This window comes from Eubalaena glacialis, chromosome 2, assembly GCF_028564815.1.
Source record: "Eubalaena glacialis isolate mEubGla1 chromosome 2, mEubGla1.1.hap2.+ XY, whole genome shotgun sequence".
NCBI lineage: Eukaryota > Metazoa > Chordata > Mammalia > Artiodactyla > Balaenidae > Eubalaena > Eubalaena glacialis.
In genome coordinates this window covers 118,862,063-118,887,509 of record NC_083717.1, presented here as the reverse complement: position 1 = coordinate 118,887,509, position 25,447 = coordinate 118,862,063, and the positions used below count along the sequence as shown (strand labels likewise).

General features: G+C 44.1%; 3 protein-coding genes and 3 non-coding genes across 6 annotated transcripts; all 6 read right to left on the bottom strand.

Moving 5' to 3' along the window:
• Window positions 1-1,207: 1,207 nt before the first annotated feature.
• On the bottom strand, window positions 1,208-1,647 carry EDDM3B (epididymal protein 3B). The gene is given in 2 exon segments (XM_061182329.1): window positions 1,208-1,332; window positions 1,335-1,647. Coding segments are annotated over 2 exon segments (438 nt in total).
• Window positions 1,648-7,492: 5,845 nt separating this feature from the next.
• RNASE4 (ribonuclease A family member 4) lies at window positions 7,493-22,205 on the bottom strand. The gene is made up of 2 exons (XM_061182328.1): window positions 22,126-22,205; window positions 7,493-8,185 (listed from the first exon to the last, which is right to left on the bottom strand). The coding sequence occupies exon 2, from the start codon at window positions 8,166-8,168 to the stop codon at window positions 7,725-7,727; it is 444 nt and encodes a 147-aa protein (XP_061038311.1). The 5' UTR covers window positions 8,169-8,185; window positions 22,126-22,205; the 3' UTR covers window positions 7,493-7,724.
• ANG (angiogenin) lies at window positions 11,661-22,199 on the bottom strand. Its single transcript, XM_061182327.1, has 2 exons — window positions 22,126-22,199; window positions 11,661-12,236 (listed from the first exon to the last, which is right to left on the bottom strand). Exon 2 carries the CDS (start codon window positions 12,216-12,218, stop codon window positions 11,772-11,774), a length of 447 nt encoding a protein of 148 aa, XP_061038310.1. The 5' UTR covers window positions 12,219-12,236; window positions 22,126-22,199; the 3' UTR covers window positions 11,661-11,771.
• A 474-nt stretch (window positions 22,206-22,679) lies between the features above and the next one.
• TRNAP-UGG (transfer RNA proline (anticodon UGG)) lies at window positions 22,680-22,751 on the bottom strand. Its single transcript has one exon. It is a non-coding gene; the product is annotated as a tRNA-Pro (tRNA).
• Window positions 22,752-23,907: 1,156 nt separating this feature from the next.
• Window positions 23,908-23,997, bottom strand: TRNAY-GUA (transfer RNA tyrosine (anticodon GUA)). The gene is given in 2 exon segments: window positions 23,908-23,943; window positions 23,961-23,997. It is a non-coding gene; the product is annotated as a tRNA-Tyr (tRNA).
• Window positions 23,998-25,173: 1,176 nt separating this feature from the next.
• On the bottom strand, window positions 25,174-25,246 carry TRNAT-UGU (transfer RNA threonine (anticodon UGU)). The gene has a single exon. It is a non-coding gene; the product is annotated as a tRNA-Thr (tRNA).
• Window positions 25,247-25,447: the final 201 nt, after the last annotated feature.

The window sequence follows — 25,447 nt, the reverse complement described above, 5'->3', positions numbered from 1 at the left end:
GCGGGCTTCTCATTGCGGTGGCTTCTCTTGTTGCAGAGCACGGGCTCTAGGAGCGTGGGCTTCAGTAGTTGCAGCTCGCGGGCTCAGTAGTTGTGGCATGCAGGCCCTAGAGGGCACGGGCTTCAGTAGTTGCGGCTCATGGGCTTAGTGGCTCTGCGGCATGTGGGATCTTCCCGGACCAGGAATCGAACCCGTGTGCCCTGCATTGGCAGGCAGATTCTTAACCGCTGTGCCCAGGGAAGTCCCTAAGCCCCACTCTTGAAGAGAGTTTCATTTTAAAGTCCTCTAGCCCTACCCTATATCTCTGCCAAGTGAAAATGGTTTTTATAAGATAAACTCATTTGTGCTCATGTCTTCTACTTAGTGTATTATTCATCAGGAAACATACATCCTACCGTAACTCATCTAAAATGCAATAGCCTCCTTACAGACATTCTTAATGAAATCCAGGGAGAGGAGACAATTGATGGGCACTCGTCATGTTTGTTTTGTCAAAGTCAAAATTAAAATACCAAGTCAAAGGATGAGAAAGGAAGAAAATCAGTGTTGACTGAGCACCTGCTATGTGCCAGGGGCATGCTACATATTTTGTACCTAATCAGCTCTGGCCACACCCACCAATCTGGGTGGGTATGGGAACTCAGCATGTCCCCACAATCAATGCCTAGGTCACAACTTTTCCCCAGCTTAGCACATAAACAGTTATACTTTCATCATACACACAAGTCTATTACACACATTAGACACACACATATAATACACTTTAAACCTACATACAGCACAAATTACATTCAAGCATAAGCTATATAACTCACAGTTATAACACCTGTGCTAATCACACGACACATAAATAAGTTTCACACACATTGGAACGATAAAATTTATTTAGGGATGGGAAGATCATTCCACTTGCGAAGTTATAAGGAGAGTCAATATCAGGAAAATTCCTGGGTTAGTCAAAAAGAGATTTCATATGAGCTGAATCTTTTCAAAAATGTAGAAGTAAATCAGGTAAATAAGGACAGAAGGGTACTCCAGGCAGAGAAACAACATAGGCAAAGTTACGATAGTAAGAAACCACGTGAAACATAACTCTCAGTAGTTGGAAAACATTGGCAAATAAATGCAAGGGCTCTTGATGCAGGGAGGGGCCACCACTTGGGAAGCACTCACTGAACACCAAAACCTGTGGGTGTGGGTCAACTTTCTAGTCGCTGATATCCTCTAACAACGGCATGTCCTCTATGCCATCAACAAACCCGTTCATGCCACAATGGAATTCAATGTAGCTGTAGCTCTTGTAATCTTTGTAGTTGTTTTTGCTATTCTCCGGTGGCACTTGAGTGTTTTGAAGGGATATAGGGCCCATATATATACATTTCTGTAGTGATCTCTCCAGTTCCTGATGCATATATGCTCAATTTTGTGCCATACGGTATAGACGAAGATGTGATAGTTCTTGTCTTTTGAAACACCTCTTTCCCTCATCAGATCACCGCATTTGTACTTGCTGAATTCCCAGTTTGTGCTAGGGTGGTGCCGTTTCACAAATTCCCTCCAGGAAATGTTCTGGCCGTGTACAAGGAGCCCACATAGAGGAAACAGCAGGGCCAAGAGAGAGCCTAGGACCTTTAGAGAAGATGCCATCTCAGTCACCAGGGCCACCTGTGCATGTACAGGGAAGAGAGAGGAAACACTGCTGAGCTCTACCTTAAAATTCCTTTCTCTGCCAACGTAGGCCCTTCAACCAAATTTTATCATTTGGTTCCCAGGCTAGAAGGTGATAACTCTCATTAGATAATAAAGTTTATAAGAACTGAAAATATGCTACAGCCTGAGTGAGATAAGCACAAAGTTGTAAAAAACTGATGAAGTTTATTTTGAGAATTCCAAGTACCTCCTGTCTGCCCTCTCTTCCACCTGAACTAAGGAACAAATCACCCTCTAGCTAGCTGTTTTGCAGTCCAGATCAATTCGTTTTTGTTTTTGTTTTTGTTTTAATATTTATTTATTTATTTTGGCTGCGCCGGGTCTTAGTTGCTGCATGCGGGATCTTTTAGTTGCAGCATGCGGACTTCTTAGTTGCAGCATGCGGACTTCTTAGTTGCAGCATGCATGTGGGATATAGTTCCCCGACCAGGGATCAAACCAGAGCCCCCTGCATTGGGAGCGCAGAGTCCTACCCACTGGACCACCAGGGAGTCCCCAAATCAATTCTCAAAAGAGCATGTGTCCTAAAGAAAATGGTATTTTAAGCTCTATGTCTGTGAGGTGGAAAGTGTTGTTGCCTTTTAAGGGGATACAGAAGATGAATAGAGACTTGGGAAATATTTTTGAAGCAGGAAGGCTTTGGTTCCTTGAAATCTGAGGCTGCAACTACGCTGACTCTGCAAGATGGTGCGTACCAGAATCTTGACTTCGTTATAACACTTCCCCAAAGCCTGTGTGAAACATGTTATCACTTGTGACTACCCACATCCCTTCTCAGAGGCCATTTCCCTAATTATCATCATTATAAACGATCTTGATTTATTGTTAAGAATGTCATCATAAAGGAACCCCAGTTTTGAAATATTGTTCTAATCAATCAAGTACCAAAATTGAAACTGCCCTCACAAGAGCTACTCTGGTCAAAATTAGAGCAGAGATTTGCTTGAAAAAGTCTTCCCTTTAAACTAGCTCTCTGTCGTCATTTACCATGAGGAGTATACCTGGCCCTGTGGAATCTCTAACCTGATTCTCAACTCTCTGAGTGTGATGTCCTCAGATGGGCTTAATAATAACTCCCTCACAAACCTGTAAGAGGCTAATGAGATACATGTACTGAGAGCATATCTCAGAATGTCAAGTACTCCATCAAACAGAGCACAAGGGGTAGGCACGTTCTCATTTGTGGCACCCTACCCCTGGCTCAAAAGGCCTAAATAGGATGAAGAGAAGACCAGGATTCAAGCTGCTTCAATGTACAGTTGGCCCTCTGTATCTATTTGTTCTGCACCCAGGAATTCAACCAACCACACAATGGATTAAAAATAGTCCCCCCCCCAAAAAAAATCCAGAAAGTCCTAAAAAGGAAAACTTGAATTTGCTGTGTGCTGGCAACTACTTACATAGCATTTACATTGTATTTACAGCTATTTACATTGTATTAGGTATTATAAGTAATGTAGAGATGATTAAAGTATATAGGAGCATGCGCGTATGTTAGATGCAAATACTACGTACGCCATTTTATATAAGGGACTTGAGCAAGCTTGGATTTTGGTATCCTGGGCATGGGGGGGGGTCTTGGACCTATGCCCCCCATGGATACCAAGGGACAATGGTATTATGCTCAGGAAGATTGGGGAGGAAGTGGAGAGGAAGTGGGGAGGAAGTGGAGAGGAAGTGGGGAGGGGTGGAAGAGTGGAGAGAGGCTCCAAGAACTGTATCAGTGAGATTAACGCTGAGTTGAATCCAGATCTTTGGTTCTTACAAGTTGGGTCACTGTCTATTCTTAATTCCACCATCTAGAAGTCCAATCAAGCCCCTTCCAGTGTTCCTGGGCCTTTCCCTCTAAGCATCCTCAGCACCAACCCTTCTAAACGTAACTCACCCTATTTAGATCCAACACTCCTGTCACCGGTTGTAGTAGGGATCAGTTTATGGATGTGAAGAGCAGAGAGTCTGTGTCTTTCCCCTTTTCTTAGAGCCAAGAAGTCTGCAGCAGTGAAGGAAGGAAGGAATAGCAGTGGGAGGTACAGTGTTCCAACTGATTGGCAGTGGGGTGGGGGTGAGGGACAGCCTCACTAAGAGAACCAGTTCCTATAGCTTCTCATCTAGAATACATGGGTTCACTGTGAGAATAGCCTGGAGCAAAGGTGTCAAGCACCAAAGACTGACTTGTGGGCATAAAGGAATTGCAAGGCCTTGGGTAACACCAGAGAGGGGTTATCTAGAGTTATCAGGAGACAACCAGAGATCTGGCTCCTAAACTCATTTCCCAACAAACTTCTAGGGGAAATTCCCTGGATGGCTATGTTCCATGGGAACTTCAGTGAGGAAAACCACATCAGGAGCTGTAAACTGTGGGACTTTCATTGAGAGGTGAAAAGTATCTAGTCAAAGGCACAATTTGTGGATAAAGTGAGATCCTTGAATGTGTTTTCTATCAACATATTTCTTCAAGGGCTGTTCCTAGCTAAGCCTCCTTGGTTGAATTTCTCACTGGGCCACCTAGTTATCAGAATGCCATAAAGGGTAGCAGAATATGCCACCCCAAAATATGCCTCTGAGGGGAGCAACATTTGCCTCCCCAAAATGTGTCACTTTGGCATGTGGATTATTTTGAGCGGAAAACAATCATGGCATACAAGACTCAGGAAGAACCATTGACCTCCTCTCTAACTACCTAAAAGAATTATGGACAAAGAATATCACCTGCCATTTCAGGAAACAAAGGATATTGAAGCCATCAAGCCAGCAACCACTGCAGCCACCCGCAACGGTGCCCCCTGAGGGGAACTCAGGATGGAGATAAACAGGATACTGGCCCTAGATAGTCAAGTCAAGGTGCATCTCAAAGGAAAGATTTCAATGAGCCCAGACTCCTGCATCTTCTTATACATAGAAAAGTGCTAAGTTCATTAAACTTAAGATACCTGGTTTTTCTTTAATTAACAGTAATCTTTTGATGTTCCAACTACCTGTTTGGGTTTTTTTTGAAAAACTCCTATATATCCTGGCTCCTCCCTAACCTCTTCAAAACAGCCCCTCCAAGCTTTCTGAGAGGCTATCTCCCAAGCTTAGGTCCTCAGTAAGTCCACCAAATAAAACATAATTCTCACCTTTTAGGTTGTGCATTTTTTTCAGTCGACAGAATGTAGGTAGGGGACTTGTTCCAGGAAGATAGTTACACCATGGATAATTATAGTATAATATGAACTAGGTGTGTAGACAGGGAGGAACCTAGCAAAGTCTGTTTGTTAAAATTTCTCTCTGTCCTACTGTCTCTGCAAGGCTCAACAAATATTTGTTTACCACCATTTGCTCCTTTCAACTTCTGGTGAATTGCTTTCCTTCCCCTAATACTATCCCCAACATCCTCTTTTGTCTTTAGCTGAAAATGGTATTTGAGGTATCAGCTTGGGCCACTGGGGGGAGTTGTAGTCAGCTTTCTTGGGTGTCTCCCAAGCATACAGGAAGTATACATTTTGTTAAGCTTCTGTTTGTTTTTTGTAATAATAATAATAATAATAAATAGAAAGCTCAATTAAATAGAGTCAGGAGACCAGAAGGGGGAGCTCTCATGCTCTATGAGGATAGCAGAGCCAACAGGAAGAAGAAAGATTTCCTCTTCTTTCCTGGCTCAGACATTAAGAGACTGTCACAACTCAGCCAACAAAAAGCCATGCTCTCTTTGTTTACTATAGCCCTCCCAACTTCCTTTTCCCCTCTATAAAATTCTCCTCTCCATTTTTGCTGGAGACTTGCATGTGGCTCACCATGGTTGTAGACCTCAAATTGCAATTCTTTGCTGATCCCAAATAAAACTATTTTTTGCTGGAGAAATAACTGGCAGTCTGTTTGTTTTAGGTCAACATTTTCTCTTGTTAATCTATCTCTTATTACAGGGGGATCTCAGCCAGGTCTCAGAACCTAGAAGGATAGAGGGAAAATTCTTTTTCCTGTCCTATAGTCAGAATGTTTAGTTTATATCCAGAACTTGTCTTCAAAGCATGTTAGTAGCAATGCCATCCTGTTTCTTCTCTTTGAATGGGAAATATGTCATCAGGATTAGATGCAGACGTGTTGGTATTTACAGTAACTCTGGTGCACTTTAAACCCTAGCTCATGTCAAGTATTCCTTGAATAACGGAATCATGTGCTGATAGTCTAGACAGGGATTGTCTCAGAGGATGTTGTAAATCCAACTACTCTAGTTCTTTGGGTGAAGAGGGGGGGTAAAAAGGCAGGAATTCTGGGCACCTGGGTATGGAGGCCTTGAGAGATGACTCTAAGAAAAGATAAGATGGCCATCATGTGCCCATATATATCGAGCCCTTCCCAGCAACTTAGTGTTATCTACTGAAGACCTAAATCAAGTAGTGACTCAAGGAATGTAGAGGCAGGAGGGAGACACTCCTAGGGCTCATGTGTGAAGTGGCAAGCTAAGAAAGAGATCCATTTTATGTCTGCTAATAACTCTTTTTCTGGGAAATATCCCCAGTTTAAATTCTTCTAGGAACTTAAGTGAGGGGCAGTAGTTTCTCTTGAGTTAACAGGGTCTCCACTGCCATTAGCTCAAAATAATCCACATGTCAAAGTAGCACATCTTGGGGAGGCCTCTTCTGAACCCCTAAGTTTTTTAACAGGTGGCAATATAGTACTGTGTACTTAAAATGTGCTAACAGGGTAAATCCTATGGATTCGCATCATACACACACACGTAAGGGTAACCATGTGAAATGATAGATATGTTTGTTAGCTTGATTATAGTGATTATCTCAGAATGTATATGTATACCAAATGAAGTTGTACATCTTAAATAAAAATAATATATGTCTGCTATAATTCAAATGCTTTCAGTTCAGTCCTTTCTCACACACACACACACACACACACACACACTTTCCTTCTTTATCAGTTAATGTCTTTATACATCTCTGTCCCCCAATTTGCTCCTAAATATTTAAAGGGAGAAGGAAGGGGTATGAGAATTGTCTTGAGAGGAATCATTCTCTCTGGAGCAAATGAGACAAATTTTTTTGTGTCATGGTCATTGCTCTGATGAGCTTTAGTCTTGAGCCAGAGTTTATGAGGATATTAAAGTGTGTGCACGTTTATAAACTAGAGAAGAATTAAAAGAGGATAGGAGGGAGAAAAAAAAAATCTCACACACAAGACCATAGTCTTCTCAAATACCTGGAATTGAAGGTATCTTATTTCCTTTATTATAAGGAAAACTTGAAAAATCTTTCAGTCAGGAAGAGTCTTAATGATCTAGTACATTTTAATACTCTGACTTACTAGGGTGATTCAAAAGTTTGGGAAGAGGAAAAGAAAATCCCTTGTATCATTACTTGATCTTATTAGATCCAAACACAGTGAGGTTGCCACATTATACAGATAGAGCTCTCATGTTGCCAGTGTCTATTTCCAAATTTGTAATGCTTCCCCCAACAGCTGACATTTGGGAATAACAGAAACCAGATATTTTCAAAACATTCCTTGGGATGAAGTGGAAAAAGCCCTGGATTAGTAACCATGTAAACTAGACTTTTGTCTCAGCTTTTCTACTAACCTTTTGGTCTTAGCAAATCTCTTAACTTTGGGCTTTTGTATATTGCAACACTAGCAGCAGCATCCCAAGGGTGCTATGCTAACAGCATCCCAAGGGTGCTATGGTATTAGAATGAGATAACTTAGATGAAAGCACCTTGAAATTCTTGAAGTGCTAAGTAATGACTAAATTCCAGAGGATAAGATTAGAGAGAGCAAAGCTGACCAATATTATAGAAGGAAGCTTATTACAGAAAAGCTCAGATTCATTATAAGTTTATGTCTCATCTTTCTCTTTCATGCAATGTATTTAACAGAATTGGTTATATAATGAACAAAAAAAAAAAAAGGAAAGAAAGAAGCAGTGGAGACCGAGCCTGGGACAGCTCAAATGCATTACTCATTGTTATTTAAGGAGTAAGTTAAAGGCCAGCAGCTGGGCCATAACCCCTGCTGGGTGGCATCTATTTATCAAAGTGCACAGGAACCTCTGGGTTACCTTCACAGGCAATGACAACACGTCTGGTGCTGGCCTTGGCCCGGTATCTGCAGTTGGGAGCCCTGGAACTTCCTGTCTCCCTGCAGTCTGTGACCTTCACTACACCCTCATGGCAGTTCATCTGGCCATTCTTGCACTGAATATTGGCGGTTCTGCAGATACTACGAATGCTCCAAAGGTCTTCATGAATGAAAGTGTTGAAGCGCTTGCACTGATGTGAAGTCATCTTCCGTCTTTGCATCATCAAGTTGCAGTAGCCATCATTGCCTCCTGTCACATCAGGGTCCACGTGTTGCCGCAGGAATCGTTGGTACATGCGATCCTGGCCATAGGAGGGCTGTACCAGCCCCAGCCCCAGCAGGGTCAGCAGCAAGAGCAGAAGTAATGCATGGGTCCTCTGGAGAGCCATCACTGCCTTGGAGATGCCTAGAGAGAAACCAAGGGGCAGGCAAAATCATCCCTGATTCAACAGGAAGTGAGCAACCCAAAGCAGCAAGGACAATTTTTGGAGCGTCAGACAGGTCCATTTCTACACAATGCAGTCCAAGGGTTAGCCCCCGCTGAACACCTAGTTTGATATATATGGTTACTACTGTCCTTTGTTTCAAAGAGGCTGCTTCATGATGGTGGATCACACTGTGTGAGTGATTAAACGGCTGACAAGGGACCTGCACTTTATTCCACCTACAGCCTATCCTTAACGATAATGATTAGGATCAAACATAACTATCATTCTTTTAAATGCCAGCTTCTAAGTTCACAACCACCTTTTGCCTGTGCACAGAAAGATACGAAGCTCTGTGTCATATTCCTGTGTCTGCTGCCGCAGATATGCGATATGGAGTTGGGAAGTGAGGGAAGTGAAGGAGTTGTGGGAAGCAGGATGGCAGGAAGAAATGATGTTCGATTTACCCCTCAACCCCAGGACCACTGGATACAACTTCTGGAGATACACTTGGCACTTGGGTAAGAGCTTCATCACAACAATGTACTTTGGGTTGCTTTTCCCAAATCCAATTTTGCACAGTTCTGTCTACTTTCTCTCATCCTGCTTCTTTGTGACCAACAACATGGTTTAGCAAGATGACTAGCTACAGAGTAGATTAAACTATTCATACAAGAGCAAACCCATGACCTCAGCCACAGTAACCAACTGATTTAACAAGACATGGAAAAATATTATGAACAGAAGTCCAATGTAGACATCAATGGGTGCATCTCAAGGTTCTACCTACAACAGAAAATGAAATGATCCCCAAATCCTCCCAACACATACTTTTTGTTTAGAGCTTGCCCCAAAGGCTTTCTCCACCACACACGTCAAATCTCAGTAAGAACTTCTTTTGATACTGTGATCCCAAAGACCTAGTTCTGCCACACTAACTGTGTGACCTTGGAGAAATTACTTAACCTTTCTCAGTATATTTCCTCACAAGCAGAATAAGCATAATAATAATACCTACTTCTTAGGAATGTTGTGAAGAATAAATGATAAAATCAATGTAAAGTGCTTATCACAATGCCTAGCCTATGGTTAAGTGTTCAGTAAATGTCAGCAATGGCCACTTTTACAATTTCCATTTTTCTTGGTTTCCTTTGTTCCCTCAATCTGATATAATAACAACTAAACTGAATTGCACATATTATTGACACCCTCCTTCTTAGTTTGTAGAGAACCTGTATTCCCAAGAGATTAGAAGGTTGTTTTTAAGCCAAAATATCTCAGCTATTAGAATTTATGCTGTGTCCCTAGACAGATGTTTCCTCTCCAAAGTGCATGGAATTTTCTTTCTTTCATGTCACCATTCTTCAAAGGACTTGACATTTGGGGGTTCTTCTTCTCTTTTCCTTGCAAAGTCAACAAAACATAGTGGATTAGGATTTCAATTCTTCAAATGATTGACCTGAGATAAAATGACTTGCCTGTGACTAAACATTTCATTCTAAACAAACTTTGGTTGTGAGAGAACAAGAGATCAAGAGCAAAAACTACTAGGGTTGGCTACTCAGCTGCTAGCTCCATCAGCAGGTCAGGAAGAACCCTATCCCATTGCCACATGATTTCCTGGGAAAGTGTCATGTGTCCTAACACCAGGGCAGGGTATGCAATAATAATGCTCTAAGTAGATGTTTGGAGATGTGAGTTTTCACAACTATGATGTGATCAATGTAATAATGGTCCATGCCTTTGACTTTCCCCATCAAGACCGTGAGTGGGCAAGAGTCTGTTTGGAAGCCCCATTACCTAATATTAGGGAGATAGTCCTGGTTGGAGAACCAGAAAAAAAAATCCAGATAGTCTACCAAACACTGGAAATTTCTCGCTTCCTAAGGGTTTTTTGACTTTATAGTAAGATAAATTTTCTTTCTTTCTTTTTTTTTTTTAACACTATACATTTCCAGAACTTTTTTTTTTTTTCTGTGTTGAGTCTTCGTTGCTGCACGCGGGCTTTCTCTAGTTGCGGTGAGTGGGGGGCTACTCTTCGTTGCGGTGTGTGGGCTTCTTATTGCGGTGGCTTCTCTTGTTGCGGAGCACAGGCTCTAGGTGCACAGGCTTCAGTAGTTGCAGCACGCAGGCTCAGTAGTTGCACCTCGTGGGCTCTAGAGCTCAGGCTCAGTAGTTGTGGCACACGGGCTTCGTTGCTCCGAGGAATGCGGGATCTTCCCGGACCAGGGATTGAATCCGTGTCCCCTGAATTGGCAGGCGCAGTCTTAACCACTGCGCCACCAGAGAAGTCCCAAGACAAATTTTCTAATAAAAGAGGTTTGGAAAACCCTTCTCCCTACTTCAGAAAGAAATGACAATGTTTTCAATTTTGAAATAGATGAATTCAAGGCAGATATATTCATGTGTTGAGTGTGTACCCATAACCTACTTTTTCATCCTTTCCTCCATAAATTGAGTACTTTCAGTGAGGGTGGACTCTCTGTGGCACCAGGACACTGGCCTATAACCCAGGTATTGAGGAACCAGGGCTTTTGGTCCATTTCAGGGCATGTAGGCAGCAGGGGAGGCCACCATGGGGAATACTGTGACCACTATAGTCATTCATAAGATGGCAAAACTAGTGATGCATAACTGTAATTTATTAACTACTTTCTAAATAATATATCCAGGCATCTGTTGATGAAATTAGGTAACAGGAAGTTAACCACTGAACCCGTGGATTAATTAGCATATTTTACAAAGACTGTTAACCTAAGTTTGTATTTACTTGAAAACATATCAAGTTGAAGAAGAATAAAGGATAAGCTTGGAATCTTTCTATGACCTCCCCAAGACCTCAGAGTTGCCAGACGTCAGTTGATAAAGTAAAAGATTAAAGAGAAAATAATGTAGTAATCAATTTTTTGATCTTTATATAAAATAACCATGAGAATATCCTCGCAGTGTTCCATTCAAAGCAATATCAAATTACTTCCTGCTTAAGGTAAGAGTGGCTACCCTGAATGGATTTTGGTATTCATGCAGGATTACAAATGTATGTGTGTGTGTGTGTGTGTGTGAAAGAGAGAGAGAGTGTAATTAATCTGTTGGTATTTAGTCCTAAACTCTTCTTCCTAAGGCTTAACATTTGTAAAAGTAATACTGGCTTATTAAATGTGACAGCAAAACAATTTGCTTCTCCTAAAACTTCTGCTTAGTGGCCTTGAGCCCTGGAATTTTCCCAGCAATCTCTGTAAGATGAATTTAACATCCTTACCTTCACAGAAAGGTAAAGTCCACCTCCTTAATGCCCGATAAGGAACTGACTGATAAGGAAAAAGGCATTTCTATCCCATCCAACCCTCTCAGGGGACAGCTGAATAGAGAAAATGGGGAAAGATCAATAGACCAAGAATCTGTGAGAAGACTTTGATTCTTACTGATTTCAGAGACGTTTTTATTTATTAAGCATATTGTAAAACAGAAAACAAAAGATCAGCAGCTCATTTTCTGGATTCCTAGCAATGAATGTTGCTACAATATGAGGGGGAAATGCAAGGAAAGAAGAGCAGAGCCAGCTCTAGGCTACTGACTTGGAGGGATAAAGGACTCCTCAAAGTGGGTGGGCAAGCCATTTTCACAGCCAATAACAATGACTCTGTACGCTTTTGTGGCTCTGTACCTGCATGGAGGCCGGAGGGACCCTCCTTTATGCTTGCAAGTGGTGACCTGGAAGGGAGACTTGCTTATTCTGAGATTGTCTCTGTAAGGTTTTCCATTACTATCTCCACAGACGGCCTTGATGTCATTCTTTTTGCCATGAATAAAGGTGTTGACGTCTTTGCACGGATTGATCAGTTTTCGGCGCTTCATCATGCTTTCACAGTATCTGTCATCCCGGCCCTTTGGTTTGGGATCATAGTGCTGGGACAGGAAGCGTCTGTATCTGTGGTCATCCTGAGCCAGGGTCAGTGGGGTCAGACCCAGACCCAGCATGAAGACGAAAAACAGGGGGCTCAGGACCATCACCATCTCTTCCAACAAAGGCTCCTGCCAAGAGCAAAAGGAGATGCAGTAGGGGCACAGAATAGCATTGCCAAATTAGGCTAAAAGGACAGGGACCTTTCCCTCTGACAGGGAGTCATGAATCAGGTATCCTCCGTCACCTAAGCATATCTTTTTCTTTTCCTTTCCTCATTAGTCTCATATGTCTTGTCAATCGATTCCTTTGGAAAGCCTATTTAAAAGTTTCCTGGACACACCTTCCAGCCCCAACCTCTCTTTCCTATCCCTGAAAATTTACGTTCCTATCAGTTGTAGCATTACAAAATCCATTCACACTCTTTAATTCATATTAACTAATTTAATAACAAACACCACATAAGCCCCTACTGGGTACCAGTCACCGTGCTAGGTCCTGGAACACAAAGAACATTAAGACACACCAAGTCTTGGACTCCCCAGGTGGCGCAGTGGTTAAGAATCCACCTGCCAGCACAGGGAACATGGGTTAGATCCCACATGCCACAGAGCAACTAAGCCCATACGCCACAACTACTGAGCCTGTGCTCTAGAGCCCGCGAGCCACAACTACTGAGCCCACGTGCCACAACTACTGAAGCCTGTGTGCCTAGAGCCCGTGCTCCACAACAAGAGAAGCCACCGCCACGAGAAGCCCATGTACCACAACGAAGAGTAGCCTCCACTCGCCGCAACTAGAGAAAAGCCTGTGCGCAGCAACAAAGACCCAACGCAGCCAAAAATAAATAAATAAATAAATTTATTTATTTATTTAAAAAATAATAATTGGTATAGTGTCATGGATATTAAATTAATTATTAATTTTTATATTGTGCTTTTCTTGTGTGTAAGTCAATAAACATATTTTCGTATTAAATATTTTTGTAGCCCTTAGAGAGGCCACAGGTTGTAGCACTGAGCCTGTAGTGATGCTAACCAGCCCTGGGAGTACAACTGTGACCCTAGAAAGACAAGAGGATTCGGGGTTCTGCTGGTTACATGTGAAGGCATGTGACAGGGTGAGCGAAATGACCTCTCTTTCTTCCTTTTTTTTTTTTTTTTTTTTTTTTTAGTGAAGCAAGTAAAGTGTTTATTAGGAGGAAAAAGAGTACAGTACATGTGGATAGACACACGGAAGGGCTCAGAGAGAGAGAGAGTCATGCCCTCGTGGTAGTTTGAATCACTTTTATGGGGCATTTCTCTACCTTGTCTGTTTTATCATAACTGTAGACAAATTTGGTATACTGCCAAAGAATTACCAAATTATACACTAAGAAATTCTTTGGTCATTCCTCAATTCTGAAATAAAGAAATAGTCACTGAAAAGGTTTCCATTAAGCACATAAGAGTATGATCTGTAATAGCAGCAGCAAAAGTGTGTTCTTGGGAGGTTAGCAAGAAAGTGGTACATGATTGGAAGAGTCACACCTAAAAGAATAACAAGTAGTCCTATATGGCCGTTGCTCCAGCACAGCTGCTGGGCTGCCATGCTCCCCATGCGCCAAGCTCTTTACATTTACATTGTGCTTTTCAGTCTCCTGGGTGTGTTTTCTCTTTCTAGTTTTTTGGAAGACAAAGTTTTCTTGAATTGTAATCAGTTAAGTCTCTTGCTCTGCGATGGACAAATATTGCCTTCTAATGTCACAGGCAATTGTAGAATGGCAGGCTGTCAAGGTTGGAAGGGTCCTTAAAGGTCACACAGGGAGCAGAGGCCAGAATCCCAGAGTCCAAAAATCTGGGAGTAGAACCTGAGCTGGTAGTACCCAAAAGAGTCATTAGGTGGCAGTGGTGGATAGGAACGCTGTCTCCCACGCTGTAGAGAAAACAGTGGGTCCTTGTAGGAGGTGCCAGTATTGTACAGGGGATATTGCTGTTCACCGAAGGGGGTGTGAGCTGGCAGGTCTGTCTACAGTTTCTGTCCAAACACTCTACGCTTTAGATATTAAGCCCAAGGACAGCTCACCAGTGTCAAAGCAAAAGTCACAAAGCTCAGGATATGCCTACAAAATAAAGATTTACCTCTTGTCAGGTTTCATGGGTGCCATTCCCAAACCACTATTCATGGGATCTTGAGCGAACAGTTACCTGTTTACTTCTCAGTGTTTCCTTCTGGTGCATAATCTACAGGAGGGCAGGACTCATATTATTCACCTTGTATCATACTGCCTGCCTCACAGTAGACCGTCAATAATAATTTTTTTTAATGACTGACTTCATTTTCTTCTCCAGGCCTAAATTTGTTCATCTATAAAATGAGAGCTGCTTGCTCTAAAAGTTTGAAATTCCCTGGTTCTCATTAAGCATAAGAGAGCCTTTCTAGTTTCACTAGCAAAAGTCCAGTGACCATGGAATTGTAAAGATAAGTTTGTGTAAGTTTAGTTGGTGGCACAAGGCACCAGCTGGAAGAAAGAGATGATAGGATGGTCTGCAGCCCAATCTCACTGGTATGCATCATCCCTGAAGGCTCGGTGTGTAAGTCCAGCCCATACCACTTGTAGTTAAGGCACTGGGATGACCCTACCTCAGGGCTTGTCACCCTAAAAAGCCACTTGTTTGTTGGGAGGTTGAAGGTCCTCATGTCCCAATCTGCGGAGGTAAAGGAATATCTTTGTTTCTGACTTACAAAATTTACACGTTCGTTCTATAACAACTCAGCTAAAGTTTGCTCAGGCCTATTGTAATCTTGACTCCCTGAGACATCCAGAAACCAAATCCCAGCAAATACACACCACTGGTGATAGTGGCCACCACTATATAACATCTGCTCCCCCCACTCACACCTTCCACAAGCATATATGCAATTCTAAATTTCCCAAAAAGAGAGGTAAAAGGGAATTGGAAGAAAACAAATAAGAGATTATTTGTGGTACAGAAGTGAATCTGCCTAGGCCAACGGTGCAGAGCCTCACATTTGGTCAAGGGTGGTCAGACTCATTTACACATATCCTTCTAGACCTAAGCACATAAGTGTCAGTGGAATTTGTTCCAAATGTTCTTTAGACTAACTTTATCCTCTGTCTCAAACCAATCCCTTGGTCTTTATAAAAATTAACATTCTCTTCCTCTCCCCACAGGCAATATTTTGTATTCAAGGGATCCACCAAACTTTATGCACCAGGGAATTACCTTGACCTTTAATGACGAGTAACTATGGTCAGTGTACCTTCTTTTGATCTTGGGATGTGTCCCACTTTGCTTTCAAAGAGCACCCAAAACTTTCTTTCTTTTTTTTGATCCCACTGCACGGCCTGTGGGATCTTAGTTCCCTGACCAGGGATTGAACCCACGCCCTCCGCAGTAAAAGCACAGAGTCCTAACCACTGGACCACTAGGGAACTCCCCCAAAACTTTCTTAAGGAAAGAAATTATCAGGGAAGGTTGTAAGAAAACAGAGCTGGGACTTCACTGGTGGTCCAGTGGCTGACGCCGTGCTCCCAGAGCAGGGGACCTAGGTTCCATCCCTGGTCAGGGAACTAGATTAGATCCCACATGCCAACTAAGTTCGAAGGCCGCAACGGAAAGATCCTACATGCTGCAACGAAGATCGAAGATCTCATGTGCCGTAACTAAGACCCGGCGCAGCCAAATAAATAAATATAGAAAAAGAAAAGAAAACAGAGCTAAAAATATACTTTCTGTTTCTTTTCTTGTTAAGCCACATACAATGCCTATATGGGGGGGGGGGGAGCTTCCGGATGCCCTTCAGCAAACAGCTTTCCCAAATCTTTGGGGATTTTATCACAATTTAGGAGTCTCTCCTAAACCTCCACTTGCTCCTAGTCGCACTAATTTCCCTTTATCTACATATAGGACAGTGGTCCCCAACCTTTTTGGCACCAGGGACCGGTTTTGAGGAAGACAATTTTCTCACGGACGGGGGTGGGGCGAAGGTTCAGGCAGTAATGAGAGCGGTGGGGAGCGGCAGACGGAGCTTTGCGCTCCCGCCGATCACCTCCTGCTGTGCGGCCCGGTTCCTAGCAGGCCGCAGACCGCTACCCGCCCACAGCCCAGGGGTTGGGGACCCCTGATATAGGATATCCCCCAAAGAAATCTGTTTTCATTTTAAACTTTGGAATCTAATTCATTTTCTTCTTAATTCATGAGCTTGGGCCCAGAGGCTTTAAAAGGGGGGAAATAGTTTCACTGAAATGGATGGACAGCTAAAAATAGTATATAAACAAACAAACAAGTAAATAAATAAAACAACAGATTACTCAGATGGAAGAATCTTACAAAAACCTGGAAGTTTCCCTCCAACTGAAGAGAGGTTCCAGCTGTTTGTTCCTGGAGATGGGTTCCAGCTGTGTGAACCTGGAGGCCCCTCTTGGTTCTGATTATATAGTGATCAGATGAACAGGGTGGGGAGACTAGATCCAAAAATCCCCAATTCTGCAGAGACAGGCAAACCAAGGACACTGCTCTTGGACAAACAATGAGAGTCATTCACCTCTTCCCTGGGCATGACCAGGCCAACTATTAATCCACCTGAATAGATTAGAGATGTGTTCCAGAGACAAAGTTTGATAAACATGGCCTCGTGTCCCAAAGTTGCTTTTCCTGACATCGTGGTTCTTACTTTTGCCCAGGACAGGACTGAGGTTTCATTGTTCCCATGCAATGATCTGGATCCAGAAGATGTCGCTTCTTGGGCCAGCTCTAAGAACTGCCTCAGAAGAAGCCTGCAGAGTAAGATGGGGTCTCTCGGCAGAATGCTTCTCCACTGTGCTTTCTGTTTACCCACATAATTTGGTTTCATGAAAGGGTGCTAAGTAGGTTTCACAGAACCAGGAAAGCACTTCCAGAGAAGGTTATGTGGCAGCTGTTAGCACCCTGCCTTTGACCTCAACCTCCCAGCTACTAACTCTTACTAACCCTCGGAAATATCCTTATCATATGTCCTGGGCTTCTCTTTCCTTTCTTCTTTACCTGTCCACAAATGACTAACTGTGAGCACTCAATCTTCTGTTTCCTGTAGCACAGTTGTAAAATTGATTATCTCCACCATCAATGCAACACTGACATTGCATCCACTCGCAAAGTGGATTCGTTGCCTGCATAGAAAGTGGACTGAAGGTCACCAGGATCACTTATAGATCCTATGGTTTCAAATATCAGGTAGCAGCAGGAGGCCAACTATTTCACAAACCATCAGCACCCACCTTCACTGATGTTGGATCTAGGACACTGTTATCTTCTTAAAAATCCTTAACCTTCTATTGTCATCCACCCACCTCCAAGTTTTCAGTCTCCCTGTATTTTAGGTGTCAACTGAAGACAGGCTGCCTACCAGTAAAACAAATGCACTTGAAATCATCATAATAATCAGTGTTACCTTTCACTCTATGAAGCGCTCATATACATGACTACATTTAACCGTCACCAAGACTGTGTGAGGTGGGTATTATGTAAGCCAGTTTTTCTTATGAGGAAACTCTGAAATCAAACAGCAGGGGCCCTTGACTGAAACAACCCTTTCTTCTTCTTTTGCTAATAACTTTCTTGCCTCATCCAGCTTCTGACTATAAAAGCTTTCTATTGGGGGGATTCCCTGGTGGCGCAGTGGTTGAGAATCTGCCTGCCAATGCAGGGGACACGGGTTCGAGCCCTGGTCTGGGAAGATCCCACATGCCGCGGAGCAACTAGGCCCGTGAGCCACAACTACTGAGCCTGCGCGTCTGGAGCCTGTGCTCCGCAACAAGAGAGGCCACGACAGTGAGAGGCCCGCGCACCGCGATGAAGAGTGGCCCCCGCTTGCCGCAACTACAGAAAGCCCTCGCACAGAAACGAAGACCCAACACAGCCATAAATAAATAAATAAATAAATAAAGGAGTTCCTTTAAAAAAAAAAAAAAAAAGCCTTCCATTGGAGAGCTCCTCGGAGCACCTCTTATCTACTAGATGAGATGCTGTCCCATTCGTGAATCGTTCAACAGAGTCAATTAGGTCTTCAAATTTACTAGGTTGAATTTTGGTTTTTAACAGAGCAAAGAGCAGTAGTGGGATGTGGGGCTCTACGGGCTCTAACGACGTGCCCAAACACTCACTTTCCTTTCATGGGCAAACACACTGCTTGAGAGGGGCACCTACTGTAAATTAATCACACATCACCTTTTAAACACAAACTGAAGAATTGAGTTTTAAAAAGTTATCAACCGTTACAAACCACACAGCTGGGTTTTGCTTCGTGATTCAATCTGAAGATCTTTTTCTTCTAGTAGTGAGTTCAGATTTATTAATACAAATAATATCATTTAAAAAAAAGTTATCAGGACTTCCCTGACAGTCCAGTGGTTAAGACTCCTCTTTCCAATGCAGGGGGCGAGGGTTCCATCCCTGGTTGGGGAAATAAGATCTTACAATGATGCTTCATGCGGCCAAAAAAAAAAAAAAAAAAAAAAAGAGTTATCAAACCAGTCACTTGTTGCAGAGAAGGCTGCCAGACCCATTGCTGACACCCTGATTGCCTCAGCAGTCCTGGACCAGGAAGCAGCAGCCAACTCCCACAGTCTGTGGGGATCAAGATGACTTGATCAACATAACCCCACCCTAGTCTGATAAATCGCCTAAAAGCAGAGATTAGATACTCCACTCCAAAATCGCACACATACAGTCCCATGGCCTGAAACACCAGTGCAAGCACCAGCTCACACAAACAGATCAGCCTCTGATTTTAGAGTTATGCAGTAGTGCTGGGGGGCAGCCTTCAGCCTCTGAACACAGCCGAGTCCTTTCTCTTCCTCTGGGGTTTCACTCGACAACCTTTGGAGATTTCACAACCTGTCCATAGAGCTGACAATGCCAAAAGCCAGCTGGTGAATGGTGAATGATTGCTTTCATTCTAATTGTTTTTCTTTTCACCTTGGCACAATGAGGTTATGATGAAACAGAATATAAGATTTTGAAAAAAATTAAAAAAGAAAGTTTTACTATTTCATTAAAATGCATCTAAGTGCTTACTCAAAATACTTATAATGAGGAACTACAGTCAACCCTCCACATCCACAGGTTCCCCATCCTCAGATTCAACCAACTATGGATCGAAAATATTTGAAAAAAAATTCTAGAAACTTCCAAAAAGCAAAATTTTTAAGTTGCTGTGCCCCAGCAACTAGTTACATAGCATTTACATTGTATTAGGTATTATAAGTAATCTAAAGATGATTTAAAGTATAGGGAGGATGTGCACAGATTATATACAAATACTATGCCATTTTATATAAGGAACTTGAGCATCGGATTTTGGTACCCTTGGCGAGTCCTGGAATTAATCCCCCTTGGATACTGAGGGACTACCTATAATCTATGATTAATGAATGTTATATCTTTTTGTCAGTAACTTTAATAAATGTGAAGCAATTGCCATTTGAAAAAAATGCTCATATGTTCTGACAGCTTGAACTTAAAGCCATCCCCCGTTTCCTGAAATGTTTTTCTCTCTCTCCTTCAAGCCAATAGCTTTCCTGCACATGGACACAGGAAGCATGGGTTCTCCTTCTAAGGCCTTAGTGCTGGTGTACTTTTCCCTTTATGCAGAGTACATATGTTTAATTCTGTCCTTTAGGCTAATTATAAAAGTAGATGATGGAGGGAAGGGATTAATCTCTAAATTCCTTCATAACTCAAAATATTTTAGGTCTATAAGCATGAAACTTATTTAGTAACAGAAGTAATGGTTAAAAGAGGATGAAGCCCACATGGAAATAAGGGTCACACCTCTACCTCCAGGAAGTAAGGGACACTATTGATTGAGGGAGGATGGGGACAAAGTCCCGCTGACCCACCTATATTTCCAAACAAAGACAAACATTAAACATTCTATTTTCAACAAACTCTTGTTCTGTGCCCATTCACTCTTCCCCAGATATTTCAATGTGTTCGGAGAATAGCTGTTTACAGAGATTGTTCTTTGCTCAAATAAAGATTAAATAAAAACTAAAGAGGGGTTTCACTGGCCTGCTGTGGTCCACTTTCTTGGCCATCTACTTTAATTTATGAATCACACTGGCAAATGCTTACAACAGTAACTCGGCAAACCCCTTAGTTTTGACTGCTTATAAGCTCACATCTGCTCTTTCAACAATAGCCAGAGCCATTCCTCTTTTCCTAGAATGATTTTCCCCAGCCTCTCTGCCAAACTATAGTTCTTCTCCATATTACTGGAGTACCTTCTTTCATATAAGAGTCATGTTACCAACATCCTACAGTCGGAATTAGAAGAGGGACCTCAGAGACTATCTATCAACCCCTCATTTTACAGATGAGGAACCAGGAACGAAAAAAGAATATGTATCGCCCAGTGAATATACGCAGTTCCAGGGACTAGACGTGTCCCACTGCACCACACAGCGTTCATAATCCATGCTAGTAATTTCTAGGAAATCAAAGATAATTTTAAAGGTGCCAATGAAAAGTTGCTGTTTAAGAGAAAACTACTTTGGTTATTTCCATATATTCCCAAAATATTTTACTCCCCCATTATCTGTTAAAAAGTTGCTTGAAATAAAGTGTCTTATCCTTCTGCACTAACTAGTTAGTAGCTGTGTAGTTAAGTGGCTCTTTGAATACCTCTGGCTGCTTCTGGGAAGTTAGCCATGTGCTATTCAGATAATTACGTCACTTGGGTCTCTAGTGATTACATTTATGACTTGATTGTGAGGTTCCCAATGACACAGGAAAGGTCTTGGCTCTGTTGGGGAAGAGGACATTTTCTTCCACCCTTCCAGGTTCTTCTGGCTGGTCTAAGAATCAAATTGACATGAGACAGATTGACAGGAGAAAATCAAACAGATGTTTAAAATCATGGACACGTTAGAGAGACCCAGGAAAACTGAGTAACTCACCAAAATGGCAGAAGCCCTCTCTTTAAATACCATCCTCCCCTCAAGGCAAAAAAGGATGTTGAGGGTGGGGAGAGTCAGTTATGTTAGGGTACCAGGAAAAGCGCAGTAAACAAAAGTAGGGTTGTGATGCAAACTTAAGTCTTGGCTTTCTCCAGCAGGCAAGAGTTTGCAGATATTTGGTCATCCTCTTCTTCCAGGGACAGCGAGGGAGACACTCTTACAAATGGAGATTTCCCTTATAAATGTAAATGTTTCTTATTACAAAAAGTTAACTCCTACTAGGCTTTCAGGATTTTCCCCTTGCCTGCTGTTTCTTAGGAAATAACCAGGTTAAAATAATATGCTACAGAGACATTTGGGGGTGGCAAATTCTGCTCCCCTACAGCTCACTTGAGATTTCCCCAGGCCCCAGAATGCTGCTGAAACTGTTTTTACCATCCTGCCTAAATAAGCCCTGTGTTGTTACCATTTGATGTGCTGTCACAGAGTGAGAAAGCTGAGGATCCCAAGGTTCCACTAAGAAAGCTTAGAGAAGAGGTTGTTGGCAACGTCTCAAAGAACTTCTCAACTCTGGCTGAAGGTGGGTTAAGGGTGAGGAGACAGAGGAGCAAACGGAAAACGAAAACACGAGTTCCCACATGTCAGTTATGGTTGCAAAAACTGGACAAGACCCGTTTCATAAATCTGGCGATCATCCTGGGTACCAAGCAAAAGAATCCTTAGTTTTGAGGAAGTGTAGGCCTCCCCGGATTTCCTTCGGTTCACCAATTCTGGGGTCCCCCTTAGAGCCTATGTTCTAGGCAACAGGCATTTCACGCTGGCATCTCCACTCAGCTGCGGAAAATAAGCATCGGAGTAGGAACGGGGAATCTCTAACTCTACAAGAACTGGACTTTTACCTTCCTTCCCATTCCTCAACTCCTCCAGTCCGGTGCCGCAAACGCCTCCCCACCGAGCCCCACACTGCCTCTGCTAAGAGGCGACTCCCCCGACCCAAACGCCCCTGATGAAACTACTAAAAAGGAGGGGGGTGGGGAGATGGAGGAAGAGGAGCTGGAGGAGGAGGAGTGTGAACCCACCTCGGCCTCAGAACAAGTCTGCAGAAACAGGCAGAACGGTGGAAAGAGAAGTGTTTGCTTCTCACCCGCTTCTTCCTCCCTGTAAGGACGATGCGGAGCCGGTAGAAACGCGAAGACACAAAGATGAGAGGAGCGTCGGGGTGCGAGCCTTTTTGTAGTTGAGGCCCCGCCCGGTTTCTCCGAGAAGGCGCTTTCCTCCAGGACCCGCCTCCGACGCAGGCATCAGAGCAGCCCCCGCCCCAGGCGGAGGGGGTGGGTCCCCACCTGGGCTGGGAGCGAGCCTGGAGAGCCGAGCCCGACGCTCAGGGGCCGTGAGGACACGGCCTGCGGGGGCTGCAGACGGCGGGACCCTGGCCCCTGCTCCCGGGAGCGAGGCTGCCCCTCCCAGGCGTCCGCTGGCGAGAGTCCAGGAAGCCAGGCAGTTTGGCCCCGCACAATCTTTTTGTAGAACAGTTCTCTTTTGTAGAACAGTTCGGAACGCTGGAAAGTTTGTACAGAACTGAGGTTTTTTCAGCGGTTGGCAAAGGAAGAGGGGAAAAAAGTTTTGACAGCTCGGGCTCGTCCGGGATTTGAACCCGGGACCTCTCGCACCCAAAGCGAGAATCATACCCCTAGACCAACGAGCCACGACGCCCGATACTTATGTACTTTTTCTTTGAATCTTACTTCTCCGTCAGCAATTGGCTGCCAGGCTGCTCTGGAGTTTTATCTTCTGTTGTGACATTTACCTTTCGCTTTGCTTAGCTCTTCCGTCTTCAAGAAGTCTCACGTCTGACTCTAGCCTCGTTAATTCTCCTCGATCCTTGTCCTGGACGCCTCCAGACGCCGGATGGGGTGAGAAGAGGCAACTTTTCAGACGTCAGGCCACCTGTCTGTGCTCCCGCAAGCCCCGCCGGGAGGAGTCTAGCCTTGAGCTCCAGCCTGGAGGGATCCTGGAGGGAGCCTGGAGAGAACCGAGTTGGAGCCTGAGGGCCCGAGCTGGGGTCGATTGCAACACTGTAGGGTCCTGAGCCCCAGGACAGATGCACAGGATGTGTATCTGCCGGGCTGCTACTGCTTCGCGCGAGTATAAAATCCTAGGGGCAGGACTGATGGGCATCAACATACGGGGAGCCAGTATTTTGATCTCTTGGAGGTGAACCAGTCTGGGGCGTGTTCGTAAAGTCCAGACCCCTGCAGTTTCCCAGAATGAGAATCAAATGTTCCATCTCTCCACCTCTGCTTAAATTGTTTCCTCAGTCTGGAATTCTCTCTCCCAGTCTCATCCCAATTCACGTCAAATCCTGTTCCTCCTTCCTGCTCCAGCTCAAAATGTTTTTTGTGGAACTATAAAAATCTATAAACAGCTGAATAAATTAAAAGGGCCTCCCCCTGAATGGATGTATGTGTATAGAGTGAATGAAGGTCTCAGGGGTTTGTCCCGCAAATTAGAGTCCCAGGGGCTGCAGGATATATATATATATATTCTGTACCAACGAGTGGTCTTGGATCTCCAAACTTTGGACCTCAGGCAGCAACCTAAGCTCAGCTAGAACATCAAACCCAGAACTTCCTTAGTTGGTTGAAAGAGTTAGTGCACACTCCCTTTTTTACTGAGAACCGTGCCCAACAAGTCCAACTTTTCAAGAGGTGATTCTCGAAGTTCATACAACCAGGCTGAGTTTATCTTTGGGACAGGGTAAGGTCTGGAGAAAATGACTCTAGAAGAGGGAAAACGACGTAAGAAACAGGAGAGCAACGGCTCGCTCGCTGGGTGGTTGCAACCCCCAAAACTTCAACCCTTCCTTCGAGCCGGAATCGAACCAGCGACCTAAGGATAACCATATTGTCACGTACTACAGTCCTCCGCTCTACCAGCTGAGCTATCGAAGGAAGCACAAAAATCCTATGCCTACTATTCTATATTGAGGACATTGATAAGCAGAGGTTCGTGCATAATGGCCCACTAGTTGCCGGTGCATGGACACCACGTAGCAGCCAGCTTAGCAGAAAGTCCTACATCCGCGGTTCTGCGGACAACCCCTCTAGAGCTGGATTCTCTTGCTTCAGGTACGGGCTTCCAAGCAGGACCAACCAGTGGGCTCTTCACCGGCGCACCTAGAGCCTGTGCATCCCGAGACCGCCCCGGACCGTGGCGATCTGCTCGCCCCCGGGCTGTTCTCTTCACGTAGTGCGCTGCCCGGGACCTCCCTGGCATGATGTGTGTCTAAAGTGGGAGCGGACACCCGGGCATCGGAGAACTAAGGGCTGAGGTGGTGGAACATAACAATTCTGATCGCGTAACTGCGAGCCAGGGAGAAGGGCGGGCCTCGGAGCTCTGGCCTGGGCCTTTCTTTTCCACACTTCCTGCGCTTGCCTCCAAATCCAGGAGCGTTTGCACATGCGAGCTGCTTCTCTCTTCCGCTTACACGTCCACAGAGTAGGGGAGGGAGAGGCTGTGGTATATAATACATATGGCTAAACCCAATGTTGCTATGAGAATTGACTTGGAGAAACTATTTTAAGGTTTTTCAAAGAGGAAGCCACAGTTTCTTTGAGTCAATAACAAATTTAGTGACCCGACGCTAATTTTCCCGCTGAGATACTTAAATGTTCGAAAATCCACTGAAACATGTGAACTTGTCGGACCCCCAGATCTGGACAGCTGACGCCGGCTCTTCCCCTGTGGGGAGGGGACCTTGTTCTGGGCTCTAAATCTGCCCAGAGCGGGTGCTGAGGGCTCGATCCCATCTCTTTCCCCACCGCTCTTAAGCCCCGCTCCGGCTCCGGCCGCCCTCAGGGCTCTTGCTGCGGGTCCGCACAGCCAGGGCGTCCGCGGAGGCTGGCAGCGCTCCCCGCAGTTTGTAATGGACTCCGCCACAATCTAGGCAGCGAAGCAGCACTTGCGCACTAGTACTGGAAACTGAGAGGAAGCGGTTCCGCTCGGGTGTTTATTTGGCACCTCTGGACACCGGCGAGAAGATACGAGCGGAATTTTCGCAGGGGTTAAAGTTACGAGAGAGAGGTGGGTGGCTGGTGAGGAAGATTTGAAAATAATAAGTTCATGCGAGGCCCCAGCGAGATTTGAACTCGCGACCCCTGGTTTACAAGACCAGTGCTCTAACCCCTGAGCTATAGGGCCTTCACATACAACATCTTTCTTTCCCTGCTGGGCCTTTATTAGAGTGTCTGTAGGTACCGGGCGACCAAAACCTGAACGTCGTTTCGATCTATTTCCCAACTACTGGAACTCAGTGGGTAGACTCTTGCTGGGGACAGAGCAATATGGGGGGCGGTGACAGGAACTACCACTATTTTAAATTGCAGAAATCTGCCCAACCCA